Source organism: Aspergillus welwitschiae, assembly GCF_003344945.1.
Source record: "Aspergillus welwitschiae strain CBS 139.54b unplaced genomic scaffold BDQ94scaffold_42, whole genome shotgun sequence".
Classification (NCBI taxonomy): Eukaryota; Fungi; Ascomycota; class Eurotiomycetes; order Eurotiales; family Aspergillaceae; genus Aspergillus; species Aspergillus welwitschiae.
This window is the reverse complement of record NW_020798736.1, coordinates 222,380-248,464: the sequence shown is the minus strand read 5'-3', so window position 1 is coordinate 248,464 and position 26,085 is coordinate 222,380. Positions and strand designations below refer to the sequence as shown.

General features: G+C 51.3%; 10 protein-coding genes across 10 annotated transcripts; 5 read left to right on the top strand and 5 right to left on the bottom strand.

The window, feature by feature from the left end:
• Window positions 1–338: 338 nt before the first annotated feature.
• Window positions 339–2,212, top strand: BDQ94DRAFT_151623 (alpha-mannosyltransferase). The gene has a single exon (XM_026767785.1). It carries the CDS (start codon window positions 505–507, stop codon window positions 1,978–1,980), a length of 1,476 nt encoding a protein of 491 aa, XP_026621838.1. The 5' UTR covers window positions 339–504; the 3' UTR covers window positions 1,981–2,212.
• Window positions 2,213–4,902: 2,690 nt separating this feature from the next.
• BDQ94DRAFT_151622 (uncharacterized protein) lies at window positions 4,903–6,446 on the bottom strand. The gene has a single exon (XM_026767784.1). It carries the CDS (start codon window positions 6,113–6,115, stop codon window positions 5,897–5,899), a length of 219 nt encoding a protein of 72 aa, XP_026621837.1. The 5' UTR covers window positions 6,116–6,446; the 3' UTR covers window positions 4,903–5,896.
• Window positions 6,447–7,606: 1,160 nt separating this feature from the next.
• On the top strand, window positions 7,607–10,100 carry BDQ94DRAFT_95293 (homeobox domain-containing protein). The gene is made up of 3 exons (XM_026776910.1): window positions 7,607–8,110; window positions 8,160–8,359; window positions 8,411–10,100. Exons 1-3 carry the CDS (start codon window positions 7,773–7,775, stop codon window positions 9,685–9,687), a joined length of 1,815 nt encoding a protein of 604 aa, XP_026621836.1. The 5' UTR covers window positions 7,607–7,772; the 3' UTR covers window positions 9,688–10,100.
• BDQ94DRAFT_95290 (phosphatidylglycerophosphatase) lies at window positions 10,101–11,405 on the bottom strand. The gene has a single exon (XM_026776909.1). It carries the CDS (start codon window positions 11,201–11,203, stop codon window positions 10,514–10,516), a length of 690 nt encoding a protein of 229 aa, XP_026621835.1. The 5' UTR covers window positions 11,204–11,405; the 3' UTR covers window positions 10,101–10,513.
• Window positions 11,406–11,479: 74 nt separating this feature from the next.
• BDQ94DRAFT_151620 (putative small nuclear ribonucleoprotein SmD3) lies at window positions 11,480–12,576 on the top strand. The gene is made up of 4 exons (XM_026767783.1): window positions 11,480–11,699; window positions 11,775–11,835; window positions 11,925–12,054; window positions 12,128–12,576. Exons 1-4 carry the CDS (start codon window positions 11,643–11,645, stop codon window positions 12,228–12,230), a joined length of 351 nt encoding a protein of 116 aa, XP_026621834.1. The 5' UTR covers window positions 11,480–11,642; the 3' UTR covers window positions 12,231–12,576.
• Window positions 12,577–12,832: 256 nt separating this feature from the next.
• On the top strand, window positions 12,833–14,198 carry BDQ94DRAFT_174477 (adaptin-binding domain-containing protein; the record flags this gene model as incomplete). The annotated part of the gene is made up of 3 exons (XM_026772356.1): window positions 12,833–13,694; window positions 13,756–14,061; window positions 14,119–14,198. 3 exons carry the CDS (start codon window positions 12,833–12,835, stop codon window positions 14,196–14,198), a joined length of 1,248 nt encoding a protein of 415 aa, XP_026621833.1.
• Window positions 14,199–14,273: 75 nt separating this feature from the next.
• Window positions 14,274–15,257, bottom strand: BDQ94DRAFT_95279 (protein tyrosine phosphatase-like domain-containing protein). Its single transcript, XM_026776908.1, has 3 exons — window positions 14,704–15,257; window positions 14,499–14,641; window positions 14,274–14,424 (listed from the first exon to the last, which is right to left on the bottom strand). The coding sequence occupies exons 1-3, from the start codon at window positions 15,129–15,131 to the stop codon at window positions 14,363–14,365; spliced, it is 633 nt and encodes a 210-aa protein (XP_026621832.1). The 5' UTR covers window positions 15,132–15,257; the 3' UTR covers window positions 14,274–14,362.
• Window positions 15,258–15,573: 316 nt separating this feature from the next.
• Window positions 15,574–18,854, bottom strand: BDQ94DRAFT_151614 (Zn(II)2Cys6 transcription factor domain-containing protein). The gene is made up of 4 exons (XM_026767782.1): window positions 17,312–18,854; window positions 16,405–17,256; window positions 16,158–16,356; window positions 15,574–16,100 (listed from the first exon to the last, which is right to left on the bottom strand). The coding sequence occupies exons 1-4, from the start codon at window positions 18,443–18,445 to the stop codon at window positions 16,000–16,002; spliced, it is 2,286 nt and encodes a 761-aa protein (XP_026621831.1). The 5' UTR covers window positions 18,446–18,854; the 3' UTR covers window positions 15,574–15,999.
• Window positions 18,855–19,521: 667 nt separating this feature from the next.
• BDQ94DRAFT_162584 (uncharacterized protein) lies at window positions 19,522–21,988 on the bottom strand (the record flags this gene model as incomplete). Its single annotated transcript, XM_026769580.1, has 9 exons — window positions 19,522–19,578; window positions 19,698–19,807; window positions 20,054–20,306; window positions 20,408–20,470; window positions 20,552–20,627; window positions 20,713–20,943; window positions 21,212–21,358; window positions 21,441–21,590; window positions 21,915–21,988. 9 exons carry the CDS (start codon window positions 21,986–21,988, stop codon window positions 19,522–19,524), a joined length of 1,161 nt encoding a protein of 386 aa, XP_026621830.1.
• Window positions 21,989–22,100: 112 nt separating this feature from the next.
• On the top strand, window positions 22,101–25,106 carry BDQ94DRAFT_151605 (CAAX farnesyltransferase subunit beta RAM1). The gene is made up of 8 exons (XM_026767781.1): window positions 22,101–23,034; window positions 23,156–23,311; window positions 23,366–23,440; window positions 23,501–23,628; window positions 23,680–23,797; window positions 23,849–24,124; window positions 24,189–24,798; window positions 25,037–25,106. The coding sequence occupies exons 1-7, from the start codon at window positions 22,502–22,504 to the stop codon at window positions 24,472–24,474; spliced, it is 1,572 nt and encodes a 523-aa protein (XP_026621829.1). The 5' UTR covers window positions 22,101–22,501; the 3' UTR covers window positions 24,475–24,798; window positions 25,037–25,106.
• Window positions 25,107–26,085: the final 979 nt, after the last annotated feature.

Genomic DNA, 26,085 nt, shown 5'->3' with positions numbered 1-26,085 from the left:
AGGAGAGGGATTGCTGGCTCAACCGCACGGCCAGTCGCTGCCGTTCTCTACACGCCGTGGGTCCTTTAAATTACTCTTGTGGATAGAAATCACTTTAGCTTCATGTTTAGGACGATCTTTGCCGTGTCAAATGAATGTGATACGCTCTTCTTGCTACGCTGTCCGGTCCAATTTGGAGTCCGTTCTGCGACGGTCCGTTGCGTTAAGCGCCGGTTGGTTTAGGGTGCGGAACTTGGAGCGTTAGTGCCACGCAGCTAATATGTATCCTTTACCACCCAATCATCAAATATATTTAGCGCCAGGATCCTCGAGCTGCCGCTTTTACTTATTATGGGCATAGCTCAGCCGCTGGTAACTGGGCTGGCCGAATTCACCTCCGCACTGCGACACAGCTTTATCATCAACACTGTGCCGTACCACCTACCATCTCACAACGCGAGACTCTCCCACATATTGTTTTGCAGCCGAGACATGACTTATAGAGATAATTAGTGACCCAAAGATATGGCCGCGTTCCGAGCCCAACTCCGGCGACGGAGCATGTTAATCACCTTTGGGCTGGTAACCATCTTCATTTGGACGCTCGCATCCTGTCGGTCGCAGAACACCACGACGTCTACCAGCCACGAACAGTTCTGGGCTAAGTTTCATCCCATGCTGGTAGCCTCAGAACCCTATTCCAACTCCCCTACGAGAATCAGAAATGCCGAGTCTGTGGGCTTCGACCCAAAAAACACAGATCCGCTGCCTGACTTATCTCGCCTTTCCAAAGAAGATGTCTCCGCGATGAGAATCGCGCACAGCAAATTCCTCGATATGGTTAAGCAAACCCCACCAAAACTACACTACCAAGCGCACACTCGCGGCCTCGTCTCGACAGCTGGCGGCTCTTACCTTCCCGTCCTCGTTATCTCCCTGCGGATGCTTCGCCAGAGTGGCTCAACCCTTCCGATGGAAGTTTTCCTCGCCAGTTGGGATGAGTACGATGGCTATGTCTGTCAGGTCGTTCTTCCCTCCCTCAATGCGCAATGTGTTGTTCTGTCTGAGATCCTTGATGCCGTTACCGACAGCAAGTCTTCCATTGAGAAATACCAATACAAAGTCTTTGCCATGATGTTCTCCTCGTTCGAGGAGATTCTCTTCCTAGACGCAGATGCATTCGCTCTTCAGGACCCGGAGCTGTTATTTAGATCTGAACCCTTTGTTTCAAAAGGCCTAGTCACCTGGCCGGATTTCTGGCGGCCGACAACGTCGCCGCTATACTACGAGATTGTGACTCAAGATAAAACGGCCGGGAAGAACAAAGAGCAACAAAATCAACAACAGCAAAATCCGGCTACGATTCGCCAATCCACCGAATCCGGAGAATTGCTCCTCTCCAAGCGAACGCATACGCGGACACTCCTGCTCGCAGCATACTACAACTTCTACGGTCCAAGCCACTATTACCCTCTTCTTTCGCAAGGCGCCGCCGGCGAAGGAGACAAGGAGACCTTCATCGCAGCAGCAACAGCCCTCAACGAGCCCTTCTACCAAGTCAGTGAGCCCATCCGCGCTGTGGGTAGAGGAACGCCCGATGGCTTTGCAGGGTCCACCATGGTCCAGTACAATCCGATAGAAGACTATGCCTTGACTCAAAAAGGCGAGTGGCGCATCCGGGGCGCATCCGTACCACCCCCACATCCATTCTTTGTCCATGTCAACTTTCCCAAGTTCAATCCAGCTACGGTGTTCAATGACAACGGGCCTGTCGTTGATGAGCGGGGGAGGTATACGCGGGCATGGACGGCACCGGATGATGTGGTGGAGGCTTTTGGAGGAATAAAGACGGAGAAAGCATACTGGAAAGAGATCCTTTGGACAGCGTGTGCTCTGGAAGGTAAGAGTATTAGTTGGAAGGGGAGGGATGACATATGTTCCAAGACAACAGATTACTGGACTACGATCTTTGAGAAGTCAGAGGGGTTAGACCTTGCTTAGGCCTTTTGTGGGACTTATTGTTTATAGGATGCTTGTCCATGGAATCTTGTGCTGGTTGCAAGACGACGGAAGTGTAGAATATGGCATGAGAAAATGTGCAGATTTTTATATTTGATGAGTTATAGCGTCATTATTGTGGACATGTCTCGAGAACAGTCTTGATTTACCAACTTTTAGCGTATATCTTTTACTAGATGAGCTATCGTAGACAGTGATACCTGATACTACTGGCACTTTTCTCCAACGTCTAATATAATAGGTATATAAGAAGATCACACTATCAGTTAGTCTCGTCAAAGAATTGGAGTCCGATATCAGTCCGCTACCATCAATCTAATCTACTAACTATACATCTTGTGCGCTGGCTTCTTAAGGCTAAATAAGCTTGAAGGATGATGCACTGACTCTATCCAATTTCTAACAGACGGCACTATATGCTACGACAGAGTACTTTCCATCTTTATCTATGTAGTATAATTAGTACTTCCATTGAATATACACTGCTACCAGCTACTACTCTGATACGGTCGAACAAACGAAACAATAAGAAGAAGTACTTAGTACATATATATAGTACTCAGTGCCTTACCTGTCTAGTAGTTATATATATTAAAGAGTAGTCAGAACATAATCATATTGAACCTACAACACTCAACCATAACCGCTGTCAACTGAGCTATTCTGGTCTAGTTGGCAGTTGCTCTTTGGACAGCAAAAGGAGCGTAATGGCCCAGATTGTTAAGTCAGAATAATTATAATACACTGTTGCCCGACCAGGAGAGCTATAGTAGCTTGGATAGAACTATGTTGTGTGATTCATTTACGATAATATTGCAAACTAGAATATATATGGTTTAGCATTGGTTACTATGTAGATCATTCTTCTCCAATGATCAATCAAGGCAGCTCCTAACTACTACTGATCAGTAGGCTTCTACGGGACTCCAATTGCTATGGGAATCTATGAACTATTAAAGAGTGGTTATACCAAGTATCTGCGGAATTGGACAATATAATTGATCGAAATTAAGAGGTCGATTAATGATCCGGTCTCGTTGGCATATACTTACGTGTATCTGGCAGCTGACATTCCTTAGTCTATTTAACCAACTATCCTGTCATCCTAGAAATATATAATGAAATTAAATACCTGAATATTCCAATCTCAACCGATCCTTAGCCATTACAAGAGACGGTGCTTATTCCAATTCCGTATAGACCACTCATAGCTATGGACTCCTTCACATCCTTCAATTTCAGTACTATTCAGTAGTCGAAATTAGCCCGCGCGTACGTCATACCAGCCATGCACGTCCGGAATGGGCATGTCAGTAGTAGAAGCTATGAGTAGAGTAGATCTAAGCTTCAACATTCCTCCGCCGTTACAGAATCCCATCAAACATCGAATGATCGACTCTATACCTACCTGACTCATCACCTTAAAATTGTCTGGCTGACATACCAGCGCAGAGAATTATCCGCGCCAATCAATGGCGAGAAATTATCAGATGGCCGGATTAGTGCTTAGTGGACGTCGTCGCATGCGGACATGAAACACTCAATGGGAGGGGGGACAATTCCACTCCCCTTCTCCCCGTTTCCCCCATCATATACGGGAGGAATGCGGGCTGGCCGTTAACGGAAAAGGGGAGAAAGGGAGGAAGGGAGGGCCCGAACCGAGGAGAATTCGGTCAGCTAGTCAGTTCATCAACTAGACAACTGACTAGTTAGTCAGGTATGTTAGTGGTTATGAAGATGCCCGTGCGTGACGGGATGGTTAGCAAGCAGGTAATTTTAAGCCTCTTTTTCTGCCTCTTCGGAGAGGGGCAGACCACCGGGTTAGGTATGGGTCGGCGATTGTTGGACTAACATGTCGCTTACTGGATTGGTAAGGGTAGAGTTACTAATGTAGAATTATGTGTGTATGCTCTGCGGGGCTCGGGGACTGAACGCTGAATGCTATCTAGATTAGGAAGACAGAGAGGATAGTCCCCGAGACATCCATGGGAAGGTAACCACCACGCACACTTGCTCCGTGCTCTTTAGGCAACGGATCCCGGGAAGCGAAAAGCAACACTAGGGGAACTCGGGAGGGGGGAAGTGGGATGCGCGCTCACGGCGCACCGGATCCGACGAGGCCGGTTAGATAGGTAGACTGGATGCTATTCACGGGTGTACTTAGGTAGACACTATTGGAAACCAAATGGGGCAGATCTAGTCGGAGATCGTTGTAGGCTGACTGAGCGACGGAGTATTCCGTTGCCGCAGGAAGGAAAAATAAAAAAGAGGAGTCAGAAGAGTCATGATCCTGCAGTGGAATCCGGTGCGAGGCTTTTTGGTCGTACGATGGATCCGAAAGTGATAAGCAAATGTGATGACCATAGCGCATGCGCTGGGGGAGTTATTCGGTCGGAAATGTATCAAGAACCCCCGGGAAATCTGATGCAGCAACAGACATAAACTACATACTGTGTTGTGATGCAGGTCAATGACTTGGCTGGCTACCCCTATCAGTGGCTCTGGGAGGTGCTTTAGTGCACGCTGGATGCTTGTTTAGCGTCGGCGGTAAGTCTCGACTCAGTCGGATACTTGCCTAGTTGGGCAAGGCGTGGGCGTGCCTGGCCCTCGGACGGTCGGAAAACGGCACTCCATCGCCATTCGGCCTATCATTGCTGTGGCTGAGTTGGGTTGGGCCAATGGCAATGATGATGTGCACGGATCATCTGCGGGTCTGTCCTGGTCTTTTCCCGGTTGGGTCTAGACGAAGTTGCACAACTGGCAGTAAGTAGTCTAGCACAAGCAGGTACTTCGCCCATTCTGAAGCAGGAGTCAGGTACGAGGGCAAGTACGCTGTGTGTACCTGCATATACGGTATCCAGTCGATCAGTGTGGTAAGATGAAGAAAAAAGAAAATATATTCAACCTCCAGATGCATGCTTGTCTCTCCTCTCTCTCCGACACTCTCTTGGCTTTCACTATCCCCAGATTTAACTTGCCCTACCGTATTAATAGCACCTGTTCATGTGTTCGTAGGGAGGTGCCAGCGATTAATTAATTTATAAATTAATAGATTCGGCGATAGAATCCAGATGGAAGACTAGCCCCCGACTAACCGCCTCAGTAGTCTGTACAAGTCAGCACGAGTGCCGAACAACGCTTCTCCACCGCCCCCCTAGCGCTGTCATCCGCTGCGGTCCAATCAGGGCTTATGTGATGGCGAGAGGGGCGGGTACCTGGACCGAATCACCAGGAAAAATGGTGGAAGTGGTCGGCACGGGCGGAGTGCAGCGCCAACGATCAGTGAGTGATTTGCGCTCGACAGAAATATGGGTAGAAAAGCGAGGGGGATCAGAGTAAAAATACGGAAGAAAATATAGGCCAAATGATATTAATAGAAACCCAGCACGTCGACAGCTCCGGGATTACGGTTGTACCTGAAAGGGCGCAAGAGTGGGAGACCACTCATACGGCTGGCCAAAAAGACAAAATGAGGTCAGTCACCTGCTGGAAGCGGTAAAGTCCCTGATCCCGTTCTGTGGACAATGGCCGGAGAGGCCCGAACTGCCTTCACCCAAGTTCTCCCACTTTTCCAGGGCCAACCTCTTCCCAGTCGCGCCCTGAATTCTACGGTTCACTATCCATGGTTCCGAATCCTGAAGCTGTTATAGGTAAAGTAATCGGTTAGTCAGAAGTGTCCCCTTTCCCACCCATGGTGATGCGGTGCCTGGTGACGGAACCACGGCCCTGGTTCTGCGGTTCGATTCAGGAACCGGGTCGAGTGGCAGGTCGCTTCTTGGGGTAGGTTTCTTGGCTCCGCCTCTTTTTTGTCCTCTTTTCTTTTTTCCCCTCGTCCCTTCTCTTGATTTTTTCCTTCTTTCGCTTTGCTTTCCGGTCCTGATTCGGCAAAATTATGAGGTCACTCCACCACCTGAAACCCTTTTTGTAGCTTGTCAATCGTCGGGCGCTTATGCGATCCCGCCCGGGCTTTGGAACGGTCCAGGTCACGTTGTGTCTGGTTCGCTACCCCTGGTTGTGTCCGTAGTCCGATCCCTCGGTGGGTTCGCCTGCACGATGTTTCTGGAGGCATGGAGGTAGACAATACATGAATTAGTTGCCGGTCCCTACATAATTGCATCCAAAGTGACTGGGATCGAGAGCATGGTGGCTATTTATGGCTATAGATGATGGAAGGGGATGGTACTCCGATTCGGTTGGGTCGGTCGTTGCCTTGCTTAGGCACACGGGTTCCGAGTTTCCTATGCTGGGTATCATCTGCTGGAGCGACGCAGAGTGACTGACTGGGAAGGGGAGGGGAAAAGTACGAGCATAACCTAAACCATCCTGAGGTCGCAGTCTTCAACGTCCACATCCATGCAGAAAGGCGCGAATGAGAATGCTTATTGGATGGCTGGGATCCCAAACAACAACGTCGGGCAGCAGGTGCAGATGCCGCGACTGGATGCAGGGGCTAAAACAAGGCGGTGGGTGTGGGTGAGTGGAGGGCGGTGGTGGTCTTGTAACATTCTGGTCCTGCTTCAAGCCATGTGAAATTCTGTAACAACCCAGATGTTTTACCCCCTCCGGATGGAGTAGTAGCAGCAGCATATCATCACCATCACAATCTCATTTGGATCAACAATGTCTAGATCGTGGAAGAATAAATACTCAAAGGATTTGGACGATCCTGAGAGATGTGAATAGAAGATAGGGAAAGAAAAAGGATAGACTTTCAATGCTCCGAGTGAACTGCGCTACGGTGACTACTTACTCCTTGACTCACAACAACAACAACTACTACTACTACTTGGGAGCTGCCTCGCCAAAAAGGAATATACCAGGAAAATAAAACGACAAATAATAATAAAGGAAACAAATAATCCAAAAAGGAAATAAAAGGGAAAAGGAAAAAGGAAGAAAAGGGCAGAAAAAAAATAAAAAGGAAAAAAAGAGAGGCGGCCAGCCCCACGGAGAAAGTCAGGAACAGCCGGTGCCAAAACAGTCCAGCGCCAACTACTGAACCCGCTAACCACTTTGGGCCCTCCCCCATCCCATCTCCTGACCGTCGCGCTCGCTCGCTTTCTCCTCTGCCTCCTCCACCCGTTTGTCTCTTCTTCTTCCCTTCTTCTTCTTCCTCCCTTTCCCTTCTCTCCCACCGACCATCTTCGCATCTTTCTTTCCTTTCCCATTCACTCTTTTTTGTGTTTTTCTCCCCTTCCATTCTTTCTTTCAACTACATTCGCTCGCTTCAGTCGATCGTTTCACTCTTTCACGATCCAATTTCCCAATCTAGCTGTATCTTCGCTTACCTCAGGGCCGCCCATTGACGCAGACCTTCGCCATTACCAAACACCGGCCCCCCCGAATCTGTACCGATCTACTTTGATATCTCAATCTCACGTACAGCCTCCCCCATTACGGTTGCGAAGAGCAAGGATCATATTTCCCTTCCAAGCTGCCTAGGTCAGCTGTTTATATTATTCCCACGACATTTGATTACCATCTCATCCCGACGCTTCTGCGACGCGCTCATCTTCTCTCTTTGCGCTTTGCTTCCCTGGAACTCTCGACTTCCGACGTGCTTCCAGCCAAGCGCTTCCATTCTTTTGATATTATCCGTCCTCTCTGGCGCTTGACGCTGCTTCAGAGATCCGGACACTCTCATCCCCCATCTTTGACTGTCGGCCGGATCGTCACACCCATCATACTCCTTTTCCTACCGCGGGATTTCACATTCCCACGAACTTGGTCGTATCGCATTTCCTACATTTCAACTTCACTCAATCCCTGCAAACATGTCTTCGACAGACACTCCTGACCCCTCGACCACGTCGAACGCTTCCTCCAACACTGCTTCCACCATGACCTCGTCTTCGTCGACTACCTCAAGCCCGTCTCCGGCCATGTCCAACTCTACTACGGCCGCCTCAGCTTCGGCACGTCGACCTCAGCGGAAGAGCACGCTGACCCAGCAGCAGAAGAACAACAAGCGGCAACGGGCGACCCAGGATCAACTGGTCACCCTCGAACTGGAATTCAACAAGAACCCGACTCCCACGGCAGCCACGCGCGAAAGAATTGCCCAAGAAATCAACATGACCGAGCGGTCCGTTCAGATCTGGTTCCAAAATAGGTTTGTGGTCGTACTATCATTCTTGACCTGCGGCTAATCGTATCTATAGACGCGCAAAGATAAAGATGCTTGCTAAGAAGAGCATCGAAACGGGTGAGGGCTGTGATTCCATCCCCGAGTCGATGCGCCAGTACCTGGCCATGCAATTTGACCCCACCAAGCCTGGTGCAAGGGACCCCTTTGGGCGCACGGGAGGATACGGAACCGGTAGTGTTTATCCCCATGAGTCGGCTCCTTCTGGCAAAGTTGGTATGTTTGAGTCCGCCACTGCTACTGTGTAATGAATACTGACAATCACAGTTATCCATCACTTCACCTGTCGCTCCTTGACTATCGGTAGCTGGCGACGTATCGGACAAAACGCCATGGATCTGGTGGTATTCTATTCCCCTGAGAAGGCCTGCATGACGTACTACATCAACAACGATTCTGCTGGATACAAGATCGAGTATCCGTTTGCCTACATCAAGAACATCACACTGGAGTCGGGCGACCAGACTCCTCAGGCAAACGGTGCTCCCCCGCGACCTGGCGGTCTTGTTGTCGAGCTGAACCGGCCCCCGCTGTTCTACATGGACTCCTCCAACTCGGGCGGATTCTACCAGTGTGGTGACTTCACCGAGGATCAGCAGGCAAGCCAAATCCTGGTCCACCATCTTGGGGGACATCCCAAGGTTCTCAGCGTGCAACTTGCCAAGCTAGTGTCTCTGGAGTCCTTCCAGAACCGCCTAGCGTACAACAACTTTGCCATGAACCCGCCCATGTCCCCTCCGTTTATTCAGCGTCCTGCATCACAGCCCAATCAATTCGCTCCGGCTTTCTTGAACGTGTTCCCCGAGAGCCATACTCACCTCAACATTCCGGCGATGCGCGGACACAAGCGTCAGAGGAGTCGCTCAGTTCCGGTAGCTGTCGACTTCACTGCCATGCAGGCTCCTCTCGCCCACTACAACATGCCCCAGACTCCGGCTCAGTTCAACCATGCCGATACGGGTATCTTTGCTCCCGTTCCCCAGTCGACTCATCCCTTGGCTGTCAACCTTCGGATAGATACCTCTGCCGCCTATGGGTTCGACCCGCGGACTCACCCCATGTCGGCTACCACGACAGCTTCCCCATCTGACTTTGCCAGCCCCGGACTTTTCAGCACTGGAGCCGGTGGTGACTCAACTCCTGTTGCTACCAACATGGGTACCCCCTTCAACCTTCCCTTCGTCTCGCCCGCTGTTGACTCAACTGTGGCGCCCCAAGCATCTTATTCTAACGTCAGTCATGCCGATCCTATGATTGCGAACCATTCTCCTCCATTGTCGAACATCTCGCACGCTCCCCAAGATATGTACGGCCTGGGTAACGAGCATCAGCCCAACTACACGGACGATAGCATGTCCATGAATGGGATCTATCCCAAGCATAACATGAACTTCGCTGTTCCGGCTTCTATGGGTCTTGAAACTAACACATATGATCTCCCCATGCAGCCCATGTCCGGCCATACATCCCCGGGGGTCCATGGCGATTTCCAGAGCCTGAGCCTGGAGAACGTTGATCCCAGCGGTATGGCCCCTGGCTCCTGAGGCAGCCGGAACATGCTATGAGCCGCATCGACGTGGGCCGTCTTCGGCCATCGGCTTAGCCGTATTTCTATCTACCCTTGGGTAGCGCCGCACATTGGCGCGGATCTTCAAATCTCCGCAACTTCAGTGTTTCGAATTCTTTTCCTGGCCACTGGTCTCGAGTACCTCCACTCGGACTGATGAGATACCCAGACATCGCTTGATGTATGGCCAATCGACGATGACGGGAGGATGTATCCTTTCTTGATTATGTTCTCAGCGTCTTCTGTATTAATAACCTTCTACGGGGCTGGTCCTGAGCGTTTATTCGCATTTTTTCGTATCTCAGCAGGCTAGCTGGGCTTTTCATCTTCTTCTCTGCCCTTGACCATTTTTCTTTTCATTTTGTTTATACCTGGTCAGGGTTTAACGTGGTTATGCCAGAAAGTCAGACAGATGGCGACATTCGGTTATTTTCTTGGATTCTTCTGGGTTGGCGGGTTAGGAATTGTTTGCTCATTTCCCTTTGTGATGGTTATTTATCGTCCTGAGATCGGCGTCTGCATATTCTGCCAGATCTGGCAATCCTGTCATGTAGCACATTGATAATGGTGCCACTATCGAGGCGGAGCTGAGACAATCTCCGTCCAGATTGTGCGCACGGCTGATATGGAGACATTTCTCAGGTCCAACCTGAACCATGAAACACTACGGATCTGCCCCACGCGCTGCTCGTAGCGATAATATTATGGAACCAGTCGAGTATCAGATCTATCGCGACTCGCAACACATAACAGTAGTATACAGGGGTATCGTATCTAAATAAATATCAAAATCCAACTAAAAACTACCGACCCTCCCACTCCTTCGGCACCGGCGCCTTCAACCCCCTCGACTCCCTCAAATACTTCTCAACCCAAACCTCCATCTTCTCCAACAAATTCATCTCCCTGCCCCCCTCAGTCACACCATCCCGACACCAAACACTCCACGACCCCATCTGCACCGCCATCAACACATCCGTCCCCAACCGATCCCCCACCACCGCAATCTCATCTGCACGACTCACCACCCCCCTCTCGCGGAACCACTCCAGCACCTCCTTCCCACAGAACGGCTTCTTCTCACTCCCCTCTGGCAGCCGAAACACTGGGATTTGCAACTCGCCGAGCTCCTTTTCCAGCTCGCGCACCTCCGCGTCATACCGCGGGTGACTCCCCGCGCGGTTCGAGACGATCAGGATCGAGTTATCTTTCGTGAAGGGTGACGTTGGGGATGTGCGCAATGCATGCAGCTTCGATAGGATCTCGGATGGGAAGGAGGTCGTTTTTGGGTGGCAGAGCGTGTTGTCTTTGTCGAGGACGAGGGCGCGGATGGTCGGGGGCTTTGAGGCGCTGGGGAGGATTGCTGGGCCGAGATTTTCGGGTAGGTGGGTGATTGTTGGGATGGTTAGGTGGGGGAGGAATTGGGAGGGGGTTTTGAGGAGAGTGGTTACGGCCAGGTTGAAGGCGCGGAGGTTGCTGTTGGGGGGTTGCATTGTGTTTTTGGGTGGTTGTAGATGTTGTAGATGATGCTGTGTAGTGGGGAAGAACTTGATTAAAGTGGTGTTAGATCTCAATGCATAGTCGATCTAGATCTAATGTTTGAGGATTGAAGGTGAGAAGAAAAATTGTGTACAAAGTGTATCAGATAAATTGGATGGATGAGAAGAGATAGTCTGCAAGTAAAAAGGATGGAAGAAGACTAGTCTTGGCCGAGAAGTCTCCCGCACCGCAGAGCCGCAAAACTCTCCGCCGGCGGATCGCACGCGCCAGACAGACAGACATCCTCGAACGAACTTCCTTTTCGCGCTGCCATTCTGTCTTCGTTGCTTGTTTTATCACCGCTTTGAATAACGAGTCAAGCTTTTTCAGCTTGCTTCATATCTCCTGTATCTTCGACTTTGATCCCTTCGCTAGATTTTCTCACATTCCGCAATGGGCAAGTTGACCAGCACGATCGGTATTCCGATCAAGCTTCTTAATGAGGCGCAGGTTAGTCTATCCTTCATCCTAAGCTATTGCTTATATCTATGTATTGCGATTAAGCTAACGCGGGATTCCACATAGGGCCACGTCGTCACACTCGAGATCACGTCCGGGGTTGTCTACCGTGGAAAACTCCTAGAGGGTGCGTTGCTTCACCCCTCCTCAACACCTATCCATCCTCTCCAATACAACAATGTCAAATATACTCGTCACTAACATCCTCTGCTATAGCTGAGGACAACATGAACGTCCAACTGAAGGATATCACGGTCACCGCGCGCGACGGCCGCGTGTCACATCTCGACCAGGTGTACATTCGGGGAAGCCATGTGAAGTTTTTCATTGTGCCGGATATGCTTAGGTCGGTTGCCACCCATCTTATATTCTACATATTTATCAGGGATATGGGGCAATGCTAACTAGTATGGTTATAGAAACGCTCCCATGTTCCGCTCACGAGGCCAGCGCGGTCGCGGTGTCGGTCTTGCTCGTGGTAAGGCCACGGTGCAGAGGGCGAGGGGACAGAGACGGGGTTAAATCGGATGGAATACTAGTGGATAAGTGGATGGATGCTTCGGTGCGGCGTTTTGTTTTATTTGAGTTCTTTCTATGTCTCCTTTTCGTATCTATAAACTTGTCTCGTATTGGCTGTCTGGGTCGTCGGGTCTGATATCATATCAAATAAATCGAGTTGATTGGGTTAAATTGGGTTTCTTGAGGGCATTGATGGGGGTAATGTGATTGTGGCAGTGCTGCTTGGGTTCCGTATGGTGTTTCCTTGGGAGGATTCTCAAAATGTAGTGATGAGACCAAGCTGTGCAGCAGATGCACAGACAGCTAAGCTGATAGGCTAAATTGAACCCCACGACACGAAGAATATGGAATATATCATTACCACATTGTGAATAACCTAAAGCATAATTCTTATGATAAGAGGATATGAAACATGGTAGGGAATGTCAACACGAGATCACCAGTTAAATCAATCACTACTAACCACCTCCGAGCTCTCTCCGCCGTCCCCGCACCTGACCAACTTTCTCTCCTCAACTCTATCCCTTCACGATAAATACACAGCAACCCTACATTCATCTACACCACTTACTTTGTCTCAAACACTCCCACATCAACATCCGAAAATGCCACCCACGACGACATCAACAACATCCAACCCAACCCCCATCACCAACCCCCGCCGCCTCCTCATCCTCACACCAACCACCCACTCCCAATCCATCGTCCCTCCCCTCCTCCACTCCCTAACAGGCACCCCAGTCACCACTCCCCCAACAGCACCAGCATCCTCCTCGCCAACACCAACTCCGACCCTCTCCTCCGCCACAACCCTCGCCGCCTCCTCCACCACCTCCATCGCATCCAGCACCACCATCACCACCTTCGCCGGCTACACCACGCACCCGCCCCTCCACCTCTCAAACAAATACTACACAGCCGACGTCCCGATCTGGGTCGACGAGATCCCTCTCCTAACCCCCGATTCCTCTGAACCGACCCCCTCAGTGTCCGGGAGTACCATCTCCCCCGCGCAATGGAAGACCGAGTTCTCCAGCCCCGAAGCGCAAGTCGTCCGGGACGCGATCGGCGCCGTGATGATCTGTTTCCGCAATCCGGTACAGATGGATCCGGTACCTGGGCAGGAGCAGCAGGATGTGGAAGACAGGGCTGATGTGCGCGGGCTGAAGGAGTTTGTCAAGGCTGTTGGGGAGGTGAGGGCGTTGATTGAGGAGGAGAGGGGTGGGGTAGGGGAGGTGCCGGGGTTGGTTGTTTTGGTGGGGGAGAAGAAGACGGGGTCTGGGAAAGTGGGTTCTGGGGGTGGTGGTGAGGAGGATGAGGATGGGCTGGGGTTGGAGATTGATGAGGTGTTTTCGGAGGGGTGGTGGGAGGATCAGGTTTGTGAGATGGGGTTGATGGGGATGGAGGTGGTGAGGTGGGGTGGGAAGGAGGGAGAAGAGGAGGAGGAGGGGAGGAATCGGTACGGTGGTATGTTCATTCTTTTCTTATATTTGGGTATATTTATCGGTGATATGCTAACAGGTTGTAGAATTACAGGGCATGCGCCGGATTAAAGAGGTACTGGAGACGCATGATTGGGCCGCGACGGAGGATGCAGAGACAGGGTTACTGCATGATGGGGTTGACGATGACCTTGAGCGCGAGCTTTTGGGCTTGGATGATGCGGACAATGGGTTCGATTTGGAGGTGGATGAACTGCAGCGCGAGATGGTCGGGTTGCGCATGGCGATTGAGCGGGGAGGAGGGGATGGGTTTGACGATGACGATGAAGGGGACGAGGAGTTGCGCGTCGATGCGGTCGAGGCGCTGTTGCTCCGGATGAGAGCCATCAAGGGTAGTGATGATTCCTTCTGTCTGCAATGATCCCAGGTGTTTGCTAACATGGTAATAGATATCAGCGACGAGTTGCCCGAAGCGGAGAGGAAACGGTTTGCAGCAAAGGCCGTGCGTGATATCATGAGGGAGATGTAGTTGATAAGTATATAGGTTGTACATTATGTTGTGTATTATCTGTGCTCGTATTCGAGCTTATATGCCATCTATACCACTATGTCCATCGCGCACATCTACTACCCTCTCTTCTACCCTTCACATCGCCCTTTATCTTCACTCAACCAACCAAACAACGCACGCACTTATTTCTTCTTCATTGCCTTGCGCCTCTGTGCAATCATATGCGTATACAAAATATACGATCCTAAACAATTAGCACACACCCTTATACAGCAATAAACCTCAAACATCTCCCAAGGAAGAAGAAGATAAACTCACCAGGAACATAAATCCCCAACACCGCGACCAAAAACCACTTATAAAGCGGACTCACCAACTCCCCCGCCGGGCCCAACGCCTTAAACACCATAACGCACTCACTCGTAATACCCAGCGGATAGAGCACATAGAACGTATTATACCTTCACACCCACACACACATTAGCATCCACCCATCAAACACATAAATGAAACAGAAACATACCTCAACCAAGCCCACCACCCCGGCACACCCACTCCGGACAACTGCAACGCAAAGAACCCATAGCGAATACACTCGGTAACACCCCACGCGCTCAAACAACCCAGGAATGCATAGTCACCAAGCCCCGCCTCCTCACTTCCACCCACGATAACGCCCTGGAACGGATACATGATCCCCCAAACGAGAAGTATGCGACTGGCGACCTGCATAGCGGTAGTGAGGACCGGGGCGCGGACGAGACGGAGCAGACTGTGGAGGATCTCGAGGAGGGCGAGGGATTGGGTTGTTAGGAGGGTGGGGTAGACATCATTAAATATCTTGGAGATGCTGGTGGATGGGAGGAGGGAGAGGCCGCGGATGGTGCATGTTGCCCAGAGGGTGAGGGAGAGGGCGTTGTAGAGGAGGAGGTAGGGGCGGGTTAGTCCCATTGTGTTGATGTTTCTCCCTTTGGTAGGGGGAAGGGAGGGATCTGGGTGTGTGTTGTGGTGGGAGGGTGTGGTGAAGTGAAAGGGTTGTAGATAAATAATAGCTTAAGTAGAAAGAAGAGTCCGTAGGGCGGTGGTGGATTGGTTGGGGACGCGTCGATCAGTGGTGAGAATGGATGGGTGGGTTATGTAATCTCCCCGGATTTTGGGCCGAGGATGTTATGAAGTAACAGAGGTTGTTGTGTGTTGACTGGATTTTTGGGTTAGTGTGGTGGGATTGTGATGTGGTGGGTATGTGTGGTCAATGCTTTTGACTATTTTAACTAAATGTGTAGTAATGTTATACTGTTAGGTTGGCAGGGGTTCAATGGTATGCTGCAAGATGCGGACATACTCGGGTAACTACACATACTGGCATTTCGACTACACATACTGGCACATCGGCTACACTGGCATACTTTTTAATCATGATTCATCCTATAAACACGCTAATCAAGGACACAAATGCAAACACGCAGCTTCATGAAGCGAGAACTAGCCTCCAGCATGAGTCGGCAACGCAGTTGCCCTCGTCATCCGCTGCCAATCAGGTCGTGACCGTACAATATCATGACATTCGTGATCCTCATCATCGCTATTGTAAATACTGTGCGAGAAAGGTATACCACTGAGAAGGTAAAAGGTTGCTAAATCGGACAGATGCTTCAGGCTAGAGCGGCCCTCCAGGGTTCCCACTCCCAGAGAGCCTCATAAAACAAAGGAATGAAAAGCTTCGTGATGACAAGGCGAAAGTACGAAAGCAAGGCGCTCGCTGATGCGGGGCTGGTGTCATAATCATAATGCCGTCATCTTAAAGCTCGTTACACGTCGTTTAGTTTGCGCGAATCACAAGTCGGGAAACAAATTTGTTGGATAAACAGTCGAAGTCATTGCGGTTGAACTTGGAACCAGAGCGGCCCCGAAGATAGCTCTCTACACAGGGTTAGCTTTCATTGCACTAATACACGAGGCTTAAGGATCGCTGCTTACCAAATTGCGTAACATGTTGGCGGACCTCGGTCATTGTGTTGCAGACATCGGGATTCGAGTGCAGCAGGTGGTGGTGTTTGGTCGTCTCCCAGTCCGTAAACGCAGGCAGCTTTTGTGAAATCGCCTGGAACAGACCGACGATGACTCCCACCGGCGTGGTCTCCATATCGTTGCAGAACTTCTCAACAGCGGCAGCATCCTGCGACACGTCAGCATCACGGCTTGCACACACGTTCATTCCACATACCGGAGTCCGATAATGGCAGTCAAACTGCATCTCCTCCCACACGGCCAAAAGTATCGAAGCCAGAATGAAAATTGTCGGCCAGTTCTTGAGCTTCTCTCCACTGTAGACACTAGAGTAGAGGCTAGAGAGCTCTTCCAGCACATCTTTCTGCAACTCTCGCCACATGTTCGCCATGGCACACTTGACCTGGAAGTTGACCATCACAGGCGCTATCGTCTTGCCACTGAACTTGGACGACTTGTCGTTGATCTTTCCCTTGAACTGCTCCTCCTCGCCAATACCCTCCACCATGGTAACGTGAAACGTCAGGTTGTAGGCAATGATGAGCTTCAACGCCTTGCGAATCACGGGCAACTTCGTGCGGTAGTAATACCGGAAGGCCGTCTTCAGCATCTGCGTCAGGAAAGGTGTGCCTTCGAAGTAGTCATCCACAAACTTCTCAAACGTTCCGTTGCCGTCAATGTGGCGATCCAGATAATCCGAGAGCATAGCGTGCGAAATGCCTTCCATTCCAGCGGAGAGCCTGGCCGTTTCCACCTCGTATGGCGTCGGTTCCCGGTGCATAGACTCGACCCAGTCGACCTTGAAGCACTGATCGTCGTGTACGTAGACCTCGCGGGCATTGATGGGAAGAATCTGACCGTAGCCATGAGTGATGAAGAGAGTCGTCTCCAGATCCGAGAACCCCTTGATGTTTCCGACCGTGAAATCATAGTTGACGTGACGATCGTAGTCCGCCTTCCAGTCCTTCATGAAATAGCCGATCTCCTTGATGTCAATGCGCGTGCAGGGAACCTGCCACAACCGCGCATGCGAGGGTTGACAGCCCGCGCAGGGTTCTCCTTTATCGCACTATTCACTCAATCAGTATGTCGCATCGATAAGGGGGGAGGGGGGTCTATCTTACAGTCTTCTTCAGGAACTTGCAACGCAGGCACGCGCGCAGCTTGCGGATCTCGCTGGCTTGTTTCCGTTGGTCCGGCTTGAGCGGGCCCTTTCGCTTGCCAACACGCTTCTCGGTCTCTGGCTTTCCGTTTTGCGACTGCTTACGGACCTTGGTCTCGGCTGTCTTGGCAGCAATCGGGCTCTTACGGGACGGCTTCCGGCTAGGAGGGGAAGCCGATGAAGTTGATGCTGCAGACCGAGTAGGCGGGGTCGACGCCTTCTTGGAAGGCACCGGAATGGGTCGTACAATGGCCACGGGGCTAACCGCAGTCGGGGACTGCGAACCATGCGAGGTATGGTCATAAGAGACCCGACGAGTCATGCTGTGGTTGAAAGCAGTGTCGAAGTTGGTGTCAGAGCTGGGCGAATTGATGGGATTCGTAATCTCCACGAAGCTGCCGTATGAGGTGGAATAGGACGACTCGGACAGAGACCGGTCGTGGAGGGTCTGGGTGGGATTGATAAAGATGTCCTGGTCCGGGTAGGAGAATTCATGGGAGCGGCGGGGCTCAATGGTGCTCCAGCCGTTGTCGCTACTGGACAGAGAACGGACCTCCAGGTAGGTGTCGGTGGGTGAGCTGCTCTCCAGAACATTCTGCGGTGCGCTGTAGGCGGACAGATCTGGTAAGCCATCGGCGGCTGGAGGGAAAGCCATGAGGTCGGCCTGGAGGTCATGGTAAGGGAATGGAACCATGTCGACCGGCGCAGAGAGGGGCAGATAAGAGCCATCGAGCAGGCTCGTGCTCATGTGGCCGTGGGCTCCAGACATGAGATCCACGGGGGAAGAGTGGATAGACATGCCATAGCTAGCGGCGGTGGTGAACTGCTGGGGAGCGGAGGAGGCCTCCTCATGGGAGTACTGAAGGTGGGGTTGCAAGTGCTGGAAGTGCCAGTCGACCATCAGATTAGGATCCTGAGCTACCGATTGATCGTAAGCGTGACCGCTGGTTTGCAAGGGCGAGATGTCTCGCGCTCCATCCGATCGCTGAGAGGCCTGGTGGTCCACCGCCACGGGCCATGAGTGAGCTTGGAGGTAATTCCTCGAGTCGTAGTCCAGGCCAATGAAGCCGTCGCTTGATAAATCGACATTCGACATGATGCTGACAACAGGAAACTATTTACCAACGGTGAAGAAGAGGAAAAGGAAAGGATTGCATGAACTTTGCTGGACACTGAAGAGGAAAATAAAAGAGGAAAATAAAAAGAAATGAATAAGAGGAGGGAGTAATGAAAAAAAAAGGAATAAAAAACTCAAGCGATAGACAGACAGGCAAGCCAGCAGGACAGACAGATAGACAAATAGACAAATAGACAGACAGACAGACAGACAGTTAGACAGACAGACACTGGGTGGTACAAAAAACAAATAAGGGCGTGATGAATATGGGTGGGTGTAGTAGGGAAATGGGGATTGGGGATTGGGGAGGGGGGTGGGATAGGAAGGAAGACGTGGGAATACTGATTGATTGATGAAGCCTGAGGACCAGAAGAGGGCTTCGGATGAGCAGAAAGCCCAGAATCCGGGGGTGCAAAGCGAGAAGAAGAGGACGAAGCCGGGCGATAGGATGAGGCCATGGCGGGCAAAAGCCAGGCTAGCGGTGGGGAGCAAAGCAGCGGTGAGGCGGGAGTTGCGTCGGCCGGAGATACGCTAGGGGATCCTGGGAAGGAGTTATCACCATCCGAGTGGGGAATCGTGAACGAAGTCAAAAGACTGTCCCGGGAAAATTGAAAAGAGAGGCTGGGTTGGATCTTCCCCCCGGTGGGCTTAATGCCACGACCCTTTTTGACTACTTACTTGGAGAGTGGCGTTGCTCCATCCAGAGCTGATGAACTACTTACTTTTACTATACTTACTTACTATCAGTCCTGACTATCTACTACTGTATCCTAGGTTAGCACGTACAGTAGTCTGCTTTTCTTCCCCGGGCGCCAAAATGGAGAACGAGATGAAAAAAAAAAAAAAAAAAAAAAAAAAAAAGAAAAGAAACAAACATACAAAAAAAAAAAAAAAGGCAGACAACCATAGTGCCACTCCAACGAGACAGGACAAAAGAGCCAACATGGTCTTCACACTAGTCCTATCTGAGTTCGATCCGTAGGACCCTACATCTCACAATATGCTAGAGACCGGTTAACCCAGTATGGCACCAGGATCGAACTACTGCTAACTGTTCAATTGACAAGTCTCATGATTATCAGCCCTTTCTCGATCTTGGACAAATTGGAAGCCTGCCAACTGAGAGAAAGCGAAAGCAAAAGAGAAAGGGTAAAAAAAAAAAGACTAGACTAGCCCGAGTGGACTAACTAGTTAGTAGCTGCTGACCATGGGATGCGCGCGACGGCAGTACTAGCCCCATACGCCCATGCATCGGATTAGCCTGCTCTCGTTGGCGTCCCACGTCCGAGCCACGTACCGGCCATGTACCAGTGACTCCCTCAACTGCCCTCCAGCGTAGCACTGCCCTACGTCAGTAGTACCTCGCTCAAGAAAGATTCTCATCAGGCAGATGATTTGTTGTCAGTCAACTAGTAGTCATAGTGGCATAGTAGCATAGTAACCATAGTCGCACCTTCGAGCTGTAGTGCTACTCAGCCTTGGAACTGGGAAACCAACAAAAGCCTGCTTGGGCTACCGCGGTACCGGACGGAATTTTCCGTTGTCGAGACACGGGATCACATTCGGGAAAGGGAGATCAGTGGAAACCGTCAAGATCGGTTGAGACTGGATTCGATGGAGCATTATTGACTAAGGCGCCACGGTTATTGGCAATTGTCTCCGATCGAAAGGTCGGCCGTGGCAATATTTTCTTTTTCTGCTTCGTCGCTTTGCCCCGAGGGCCGTTAGTGTTAAAACTCAAACTATCTCTCTTTGAGTTACTAGTCAAGGACTGAGCGACCTCGGAAAAGGACCCTCGCTGACTCAACGCCTCCCGTAACACCGAATCAAAGGACATAAACTGTATTGTACGTGAGTCCTCGCCAGTGACAGGCAAACTTCAGGTTCAACGAGGTGGACAGGAGGACTATTGTTGATGTACGTCCGGGCTTACCTACATACATCTAACAGCCTCTGGCCTGGCTGCCATTCGTCCCCTTCCCCCGTCCCCTCGACCGGGATGGCCTGTTAGTTCACGGTAGGTGATAATCATCTCGGCCCAATAACGCCCATCCTCCCAATCAGTAAGCAATCACTGGCGCACACATGTTGATTTCGTGCCAACAAGGTGGCTGACGGTGCAGTAGCTCCAAGGTTCATCAGCATGCCACAGGCCTTGCCCCTCGAGGCCAACTAGGTACGACTACTACTGTACGATTCCCCTCCCCGGAATCCCCAAGAGCACATCATCCCTCCTTATCTGCAACCCTCTTCTCTTGACGATGATGAAATGATGAGATGATGAGGAGTCGATAAGGGTCGAGGCAACTTCACGTCCCCCTCGTTTTACCTTTCTGGGTAAGTCATCATCATGAAGATAGGCATATGCAATCCCGCGGCGCGTTGGCATGTACATGCTGCGGATGTCTGTCTCTTCCTCCGTAGTGGTTACAGGGTCCTTTCTGCTCTTCCTCTTACTTGGCCTTCCCACTTTTTTCCTTGTGACTTCCGTGACCCCACCCGTTTAGATAATTTTAGCAAGGGTCGACAAAGACATTTCCCATAACCGCCAGCTCGGCTCGTAAAATGGGAGGAGAAACGTGACAGATCCAAAATTGGTTCTCAACAAACATGCAGGCGCAGGGCTATGTCAGCGCCATTGGGGTGGTCACCTCCTCCACGGGGCCGTGCAAAGAAAGTAAAAAAGAAACACAAACGGTCTTGGCCGCGGAGCTCCCTCGAAGGGGAAAAGGGAAACAGACACACCTCCCTAAAGCAGGCAACGAGCCAGCCCAGGCGTAAGGAAACGTTCTGCATATGAAATCCAAGCCCGTGAACTCCACTCCGATGGGGCTCGACAACTCGATTCGCTGGCTATGAAACATATCAGCACCACGGACTTCTGACTCGCAGCTCGCCACGCCAGCGGCCGCAAGCCATACATACTATCTCCAGCGCGTCGCTTTAATGTCTCCAGAGCCAACAATGTCCAGACGGTTGCGCCGGCTGACGACGTTGGCGCTTAAGTCGCAGCAGCCATGGAAATCTTATTATTAGCGCGGTCGCGATGTTTGTGAGGTCACAGAGGAGACGACACACGGGAAGCGGATCTGCAGTAGTAGTGTCGATGGTCAGTGCCCGAAATCTTTAGTCAAAGACAACGTAGCGTAGTCTAGGTAGTAGACTTTGTGTTGTAGTAGACTACTAAAATCCAGCGTCAATAACTTTAAATCCTGCCTGGTTTGCTGCGCGCGCTCAATCCCGTCGCTTGAGTCGGCTAGGACAGGGTTGGAAGGGTCGGGAAACCACTTGAGTTTCTTCCGGTCGATTCAACGTCCAGACAAAGAGACAGGATAGGGAGGAGGAAAGAGGTTGGAAGGAGAGGAGAAGGTCCCCTGAGACCCTTTGACCCCTCATGGTCGAGTCATGGAGTCTGAAGGAGCTGCATCTTAACTACAAGGATTAAGACTTCCGGCCGCCGACCGGAATGCCCACTAGCCTGAGTGGGAGAGTGAAAGCGGCGATCCATTCCTCATCGGCCATGGGCTGGCTGCCTGCGAAAAAAGGAAGAAAGGGGGTCACGGGATCCATCCGTCACGAAGAAAAAGGAAAACAAAGAGCAGCAGACGAAGATGCCTCGGGAACGTGCTGGCAACACAGTGTGGGTTGATTTGACACCACACCACCATGTAAGAATCTGACAGATGTTTGGGGAATGAATGAGGATAAAGAAATCATTCCCATCCATCATCCATAATAGCCACATCCACTAAATTCCACAGCCTTATCTTCGCGGAACCGCGGTTCTCTATCTTGCGCACTTGGTTTGTTCGCCCAACTCGACTGGGGCTTCTGGCCTGAGGAGTCGACGAGGGGCCCACCTGACTTGCAACTGCGGCGGGGAGAAAGAACAATGGATTCTGCGGGCGGCCATGGCAGCTGTCATCTCCATTCATGAAAGAGGAGAACAATCGGACCCAGGCTCATCTCGATCATTCTCGATCGCGCCAATAAACAGTAGACCCGAAATCATATATTCAAACTCCAGGTCGTTCCATGCCGATCGTTATCGCCGCCGCAGGGAAGCCGCGTCGCAAAGTTCGTTTTTCATCCAACCAAACATCCAGGCCAACAGACGCTCAGGGTAGAGACACAAAATCTACTAGTTCGTCAATAGGACGCCGTCAGCCCTCGGCGCCTACACCCAGGAAGCACACTTCGCTAGACCAACGCAGCAACAGCAGCGGCGGCATGTATGAGCCCCAAGCACATCCCGGAGTTCCGGCGTTGTTTCAAGAGCTGCCCTCGCTGCTAGATGCCCTGTGCACCGAGACCTCTGAGGTCCAAAGTGAGACCGTCAACAAATGTCTGCCCTTTTTGAAAGGCATTCACAACAGCCAGGCAGGTCCATTCAACCGATTCGGAGTACCATCTCTGAACCAGAATGACCACCTCATCTACTTATACGATTCTTTGGAGGACTATCCAGAGGGCTTCGCTGGCATGGATGCAAGCCGACCTTGGATGGTCTACTGGGTGCTGGCCGGATTAAGCCTCCTGGGGGAAGATGTCACCAAATACCGTGAACGGTAAGCAATCATTGAGCTGTGCGTTTGACAACGTGCAGATTGATCATAGCTGCGCTGCTGCGATTCTGGCTCTCAATTACCACATTTCTATCCAACGACCATGTCTAAATCCTCTCTCTAGTGTCATTTCCACGTTTACGCCAATGCAAAATCCTACAGGTGGTATGGGAGGAGGTCACGGGCAACTGTCCCACTGCGCCTCTAGCTATGCCACAGTGCTCGCTTTAGCCATGGTCGGAGGCGAAGAGGCATTCGAACTAATCGATCGGGAGGCGATGTGAGTAGTTATGGTACCTGACTTGAGCATCAATGCATGCTGACCTGGGCCTAGGTGGAGATGGCTAGGCAGCTTGAAGCAGCCTGATGGCGGCTTTAGGGTCTGCGTGGGCGGGGAAGAAGACGTGCGGTATTTTCTCCCGTTGCTTGCTTCGCATCCACCTTTTGCTTTTTGCTAAAATTTGGTCAGAGGCGCCTATTGCGCCATGGTGGTCCATTCGCTACTGAATTTGCCACTGGAATTACCCCCTGATGCCGAAGCTCGGCAGCACGGTCTCGAGACATTCACCAGTGGCCTCTCGGAGTACCTGTCGAGGTGTAAGAGCTTCGCATCCCTAAACCGCCGGACTAGACTGATCTGGACTGCAGGCCAAACATACGAAGGCGGCATTTCCGGAAGCCCCGGTTCTGAGGCGCATGGTGCCTATACTTTCTGTGCTTTGGCATGTCTGTGCCTCATGGGCCCACCAGAAGTTATGGTGTCGAGGTAAGAGGTGCATTCTCATGTTGTTCTCCCCGCTTCCGCTGATAACATCAGGTGCATGGATGTTCCTTTACTCCTGAGCTGGCTTTCTGCTCGACAGTACGCACCCGAAGGAGGGTTTTCGGGAAGGACCAATAAATTGGTGGATGGCTGCTACAGCCACTGGGTTGGCACCTGCTGGCCATTAGTTCAGTCTGCCCTCAACGGGGTCCAGTCAGCTACAGGCCCGGAGCGGGTCCCTGCCAATCTCTACAGCCGTGAAGGGTTAACCAGATATATCCTTGGCTGTTGCCAGTCCAAGTTCGGGGGGCTCCGTGATAAGCCTGGGAAGTACGTAACTCCCTTCCTCTTCCGAGTCCTTTCACAGTGTGGTCAGGCTAACGATGGCTACTAGGCATCCGGATTCGTACCACACCTGCTACACGCTGACAGGCTTGAGCTCAACCCAGTATTATCATTACCACACCACTTCCAGCGTCAGCTCTGATGAGGGCTTTGGTTCGGCGTATTCCTGGAAATGCACACCCATCCCTGCTTCGGATGATTCATCCTCCGACCAGAATGTATTCGATGAGAAGGACCGGTTGAAAGCCTTTCACCCGATCTTCGTGGTACCCCATGCGGCCGCAGAGAACCTGCGGGTATGGTGCGAGCACCGTCCGCTCAAGCCCGAATGGTGATGGGACAGGGTCAAGCTATCGAGCAGGGGAACTATATCAAATGAAAAGTATAATTTGTACAGTACGACGCATGTAAGAATCAATTGTTCATAAGCTTGTTACACGCATGTAAGATAGTTTGGCTGGCCTCCGCACTGAGGGGAAGCAGGGAAAGCCAGGAAGCAGCCAGCATGAAGATGAGATGATCAAACCAATGGTTTCTTGCTGGCTTGCGACAAGATCCGGGGTTAAACTCTTTGGTACGACATCAGCTGCTCAAAGTTTGGCCACTTGATGTCCCTCTCCAGTAGTCCTTTTGAAACTACAAGACCCCGCTGAAACGGTCCTGGCAGTTAGTCAAGACTAGGGGACAGTATTGACTGGGCATTCGATCTGTAGTTCTCCCATGTTTAACCCCATCCCCTGGCGCCTCAAGAATGAAGACCACGATAAGTAGAAAAAGGACAAGGCGGCTAAGAAGGCAGAGGGGAAAGAAAGGCATGGCCCGCCCTCGCTTCCACAAACATCCAAGCGGTACATGTCACCATCGCGACGCGAGGGCCACAAAAAAAGGACGGACTTACACCATGCACAGACACACTGAGCAAATATGCTGCAACCCGTCAATCAGCCAGAGGGAAGAAGAAGCAGTGGCCCAACGGGTGTCGAGTTGGAGCCAAAGGCCACCAAATTCCCCGGGGTCGTGCTGAATAAGTGGGAGAAAAGCCTCTCAGGTTACTCTGCAAGGTTAACTAACCTCCTCCTTTCTCCTCATCCTTTGCTCACTTCGTGTCGAAGTGGCATGGATTCCCCGCCGCACGAAGCGAAATTGCCAACTCATCATTGCATCCGCGATGCCTGCTTGTCAACAACATCCAACGCCTCGACCAATCTGAGCCTGATCCACTCCGGCCAGTCTGGAGCCTATCCGGATTTTTCACGCGGCAACCGATACATTCCAGGATGCTTTTGTGAATTAGTAGGTTCCGATAGCAAGAGACCTCTAGAGCGAATTTTTAAATGGTTGTTTCTACATCTGGATCTTTTGTTCGACTCCCGAAGGATTCTGTTCATTTAACATGAGGATTACTCAGGAGGCACCCGAGGAAGCGGTCTGCTAAAACTAAGGGAAGCGGATTCGGATGGCTTACCGAGTCGTCGAGGGTCATGATCGTCTCAGCATTGACCCGGCCAGAGGGAAAAAAAAGTTACGGTCGAGTCCAACGGGACTTTCTTCCATCATTGGTGGCATCCTGCTTCCCCTCCAGAAGGGACGATCGGCTCATGGTACAAAGAAGCCCGCCAGCACCAATTCTCTCTGGTGGTTCCATGCCAGGATTCATCTGCGCGACATCAACCCCTTGTTATGTATCGTCAATGTGCATTAGCGGGATTCCACGACGCCTCCTTCCTTGAGTCTTTCTCCCGTGCTTCCATTACGTTCGTTGCGACTTGCTTGACAGGGCGACAGTCGTTGTTCCCTCTACACTGCGGGGTTTATGGATCCATTTCAGACCGAAGGATCGGGAGGGGAGGGGACGCGCAAGGAAGAATGGAAGAAAATAAAATTCACAAAAAGGCCGCGCTGACTACGGACTGGCACCTTCTAAGGCATGCCTAGACAGCCGGCCC

Bases quoted from the DNA above. Each gene is read 5' to 3' on its own strand.
- BDQ94DRAFT_151623 (XM_026767785.1), top strand. From the start codon at position 505: ATGGCCGCGTTCCGAGCCCAACTCCGGCGACGGAGCATGTTAATCACC.
- BDQ94DRAFT_151622 (XM_026767784.1), bottom strand. From the start codon at position 6,115: ATGCAATTATGTAGGGACCGGCAACTAATTCATGTATTGTCTACCTCC.
- BDQ94DRAFT_95293 (XM_026776910.1), top strand. From the start codon at position 7,773: ATGTCTTCGACAGACACTCCTGACCCCTCGACCACGTCGAACGCTTCC. The intron at 8,111-8,159 runs GTTTGTGGTCGT...TCGTATCTATAG, and splicing joins CAGATCTGGTTCCAAAATAG to ACGCGCAAAGATAAAGATGC. The intron at 8,360-8,410 runs GTATGTTTGAGT...TGACAATCACAG, and splicing joins GGCTCCTTCTGGCAAAGTTG to TTATCCATCACTTCACCTGT.
- BDQ94DRAFT_95290 (XM_026776909.1), bottom strand. From the start codon at position 11,203: ATGCAACCCCCCAACAGCAACCTCCGCGCCTTCAACCTGGCCGTAACC.
- BDQ94DRAFT_151620 (XM_026767783.1), top strand. From the start codon at position 11,643: ATGGGCAAGTTGACCAGCACGATCGGTATTCCGATCAAGCTTCTTAAT. The intron at 11,700-11,774 runs GTTAGTCTATCC...GATTCCACATAG, and splicing joins AGCTTCTTAATGAGGCGCAG to GGCCACGTCGTCACACTCGA. The intron at 12,055-12,127 runs GTCGGTTGCCAC...GTATGGTTATAG, and splicing joins ATTGTGCCGGATATGCTTAG to AAACGCTCCCATGTTCCGCT.
- BDQ94DRAFT_95279 (XM_026776908.1), bottom strand. From the start codon at position 15,131: ATGGGACTAACCCGCCCCTACCTCCTCCTCTACAACGCCCTCTCCCTC. The intron at 14,642-14,703 runs GTATGTTTCTGT...GTGGGTGTGAAG, and splicing joins GGGTGGTGGGCTTGGTTGAG to GTATAATACGTTCTATGTGC. The intron at 14,425-14,498 runs GTGAGTTTATCT...CTAATTGTTTAG, and splicing joins GTTGGGGATTTATGTTCCTG to GATCGTATATTTTGTATACG.
- BDQ94DRAFT_151614 (XM_026767782.1), bottom strand. From the start codon at position 18,445: ATGTCGAATGTCGATTTATCAAGCGACGGCTTCATTGGCCTGGACTAC. The intron at 16,357-16,404 runs GTATGTGGAATG...GACGTGTCGCAG, and splicing joins ACTGCCATTATCGGACTCCG to GATGCTGCCGCTGTTGAGAA. The intron at 16,101-16,157 runs GTAAGCAGCGAT...AACCCTGTGTAG, and splicing joins CCAACATGTTACGCAATTTG to AGAGCTATCTTCGGGGCCGC.
- BDQ94DRAFT_151605 (XM_026767781.1), top strand. From the start codon at position 22,502: ATGCCGATCGTTATCGCCGCCGCAGGGAAGCCGCGTCGCAAAGTTCGT. The intron at 23,312-23,365 runs GTGAGTAGTTAT...ACCTGGGCCTAG, and splicing joins CTAATCGATCGGGAGGCGAT to GTGGAGATGGCTAGGCAGCT. The intron at 24,125-24,188 runs GTACGTAACTCC...GATGGCTACTAG, and splicing joins CTCCGTGATAAGCCTGGGAA to GCATCCGGATTCGTACCACA.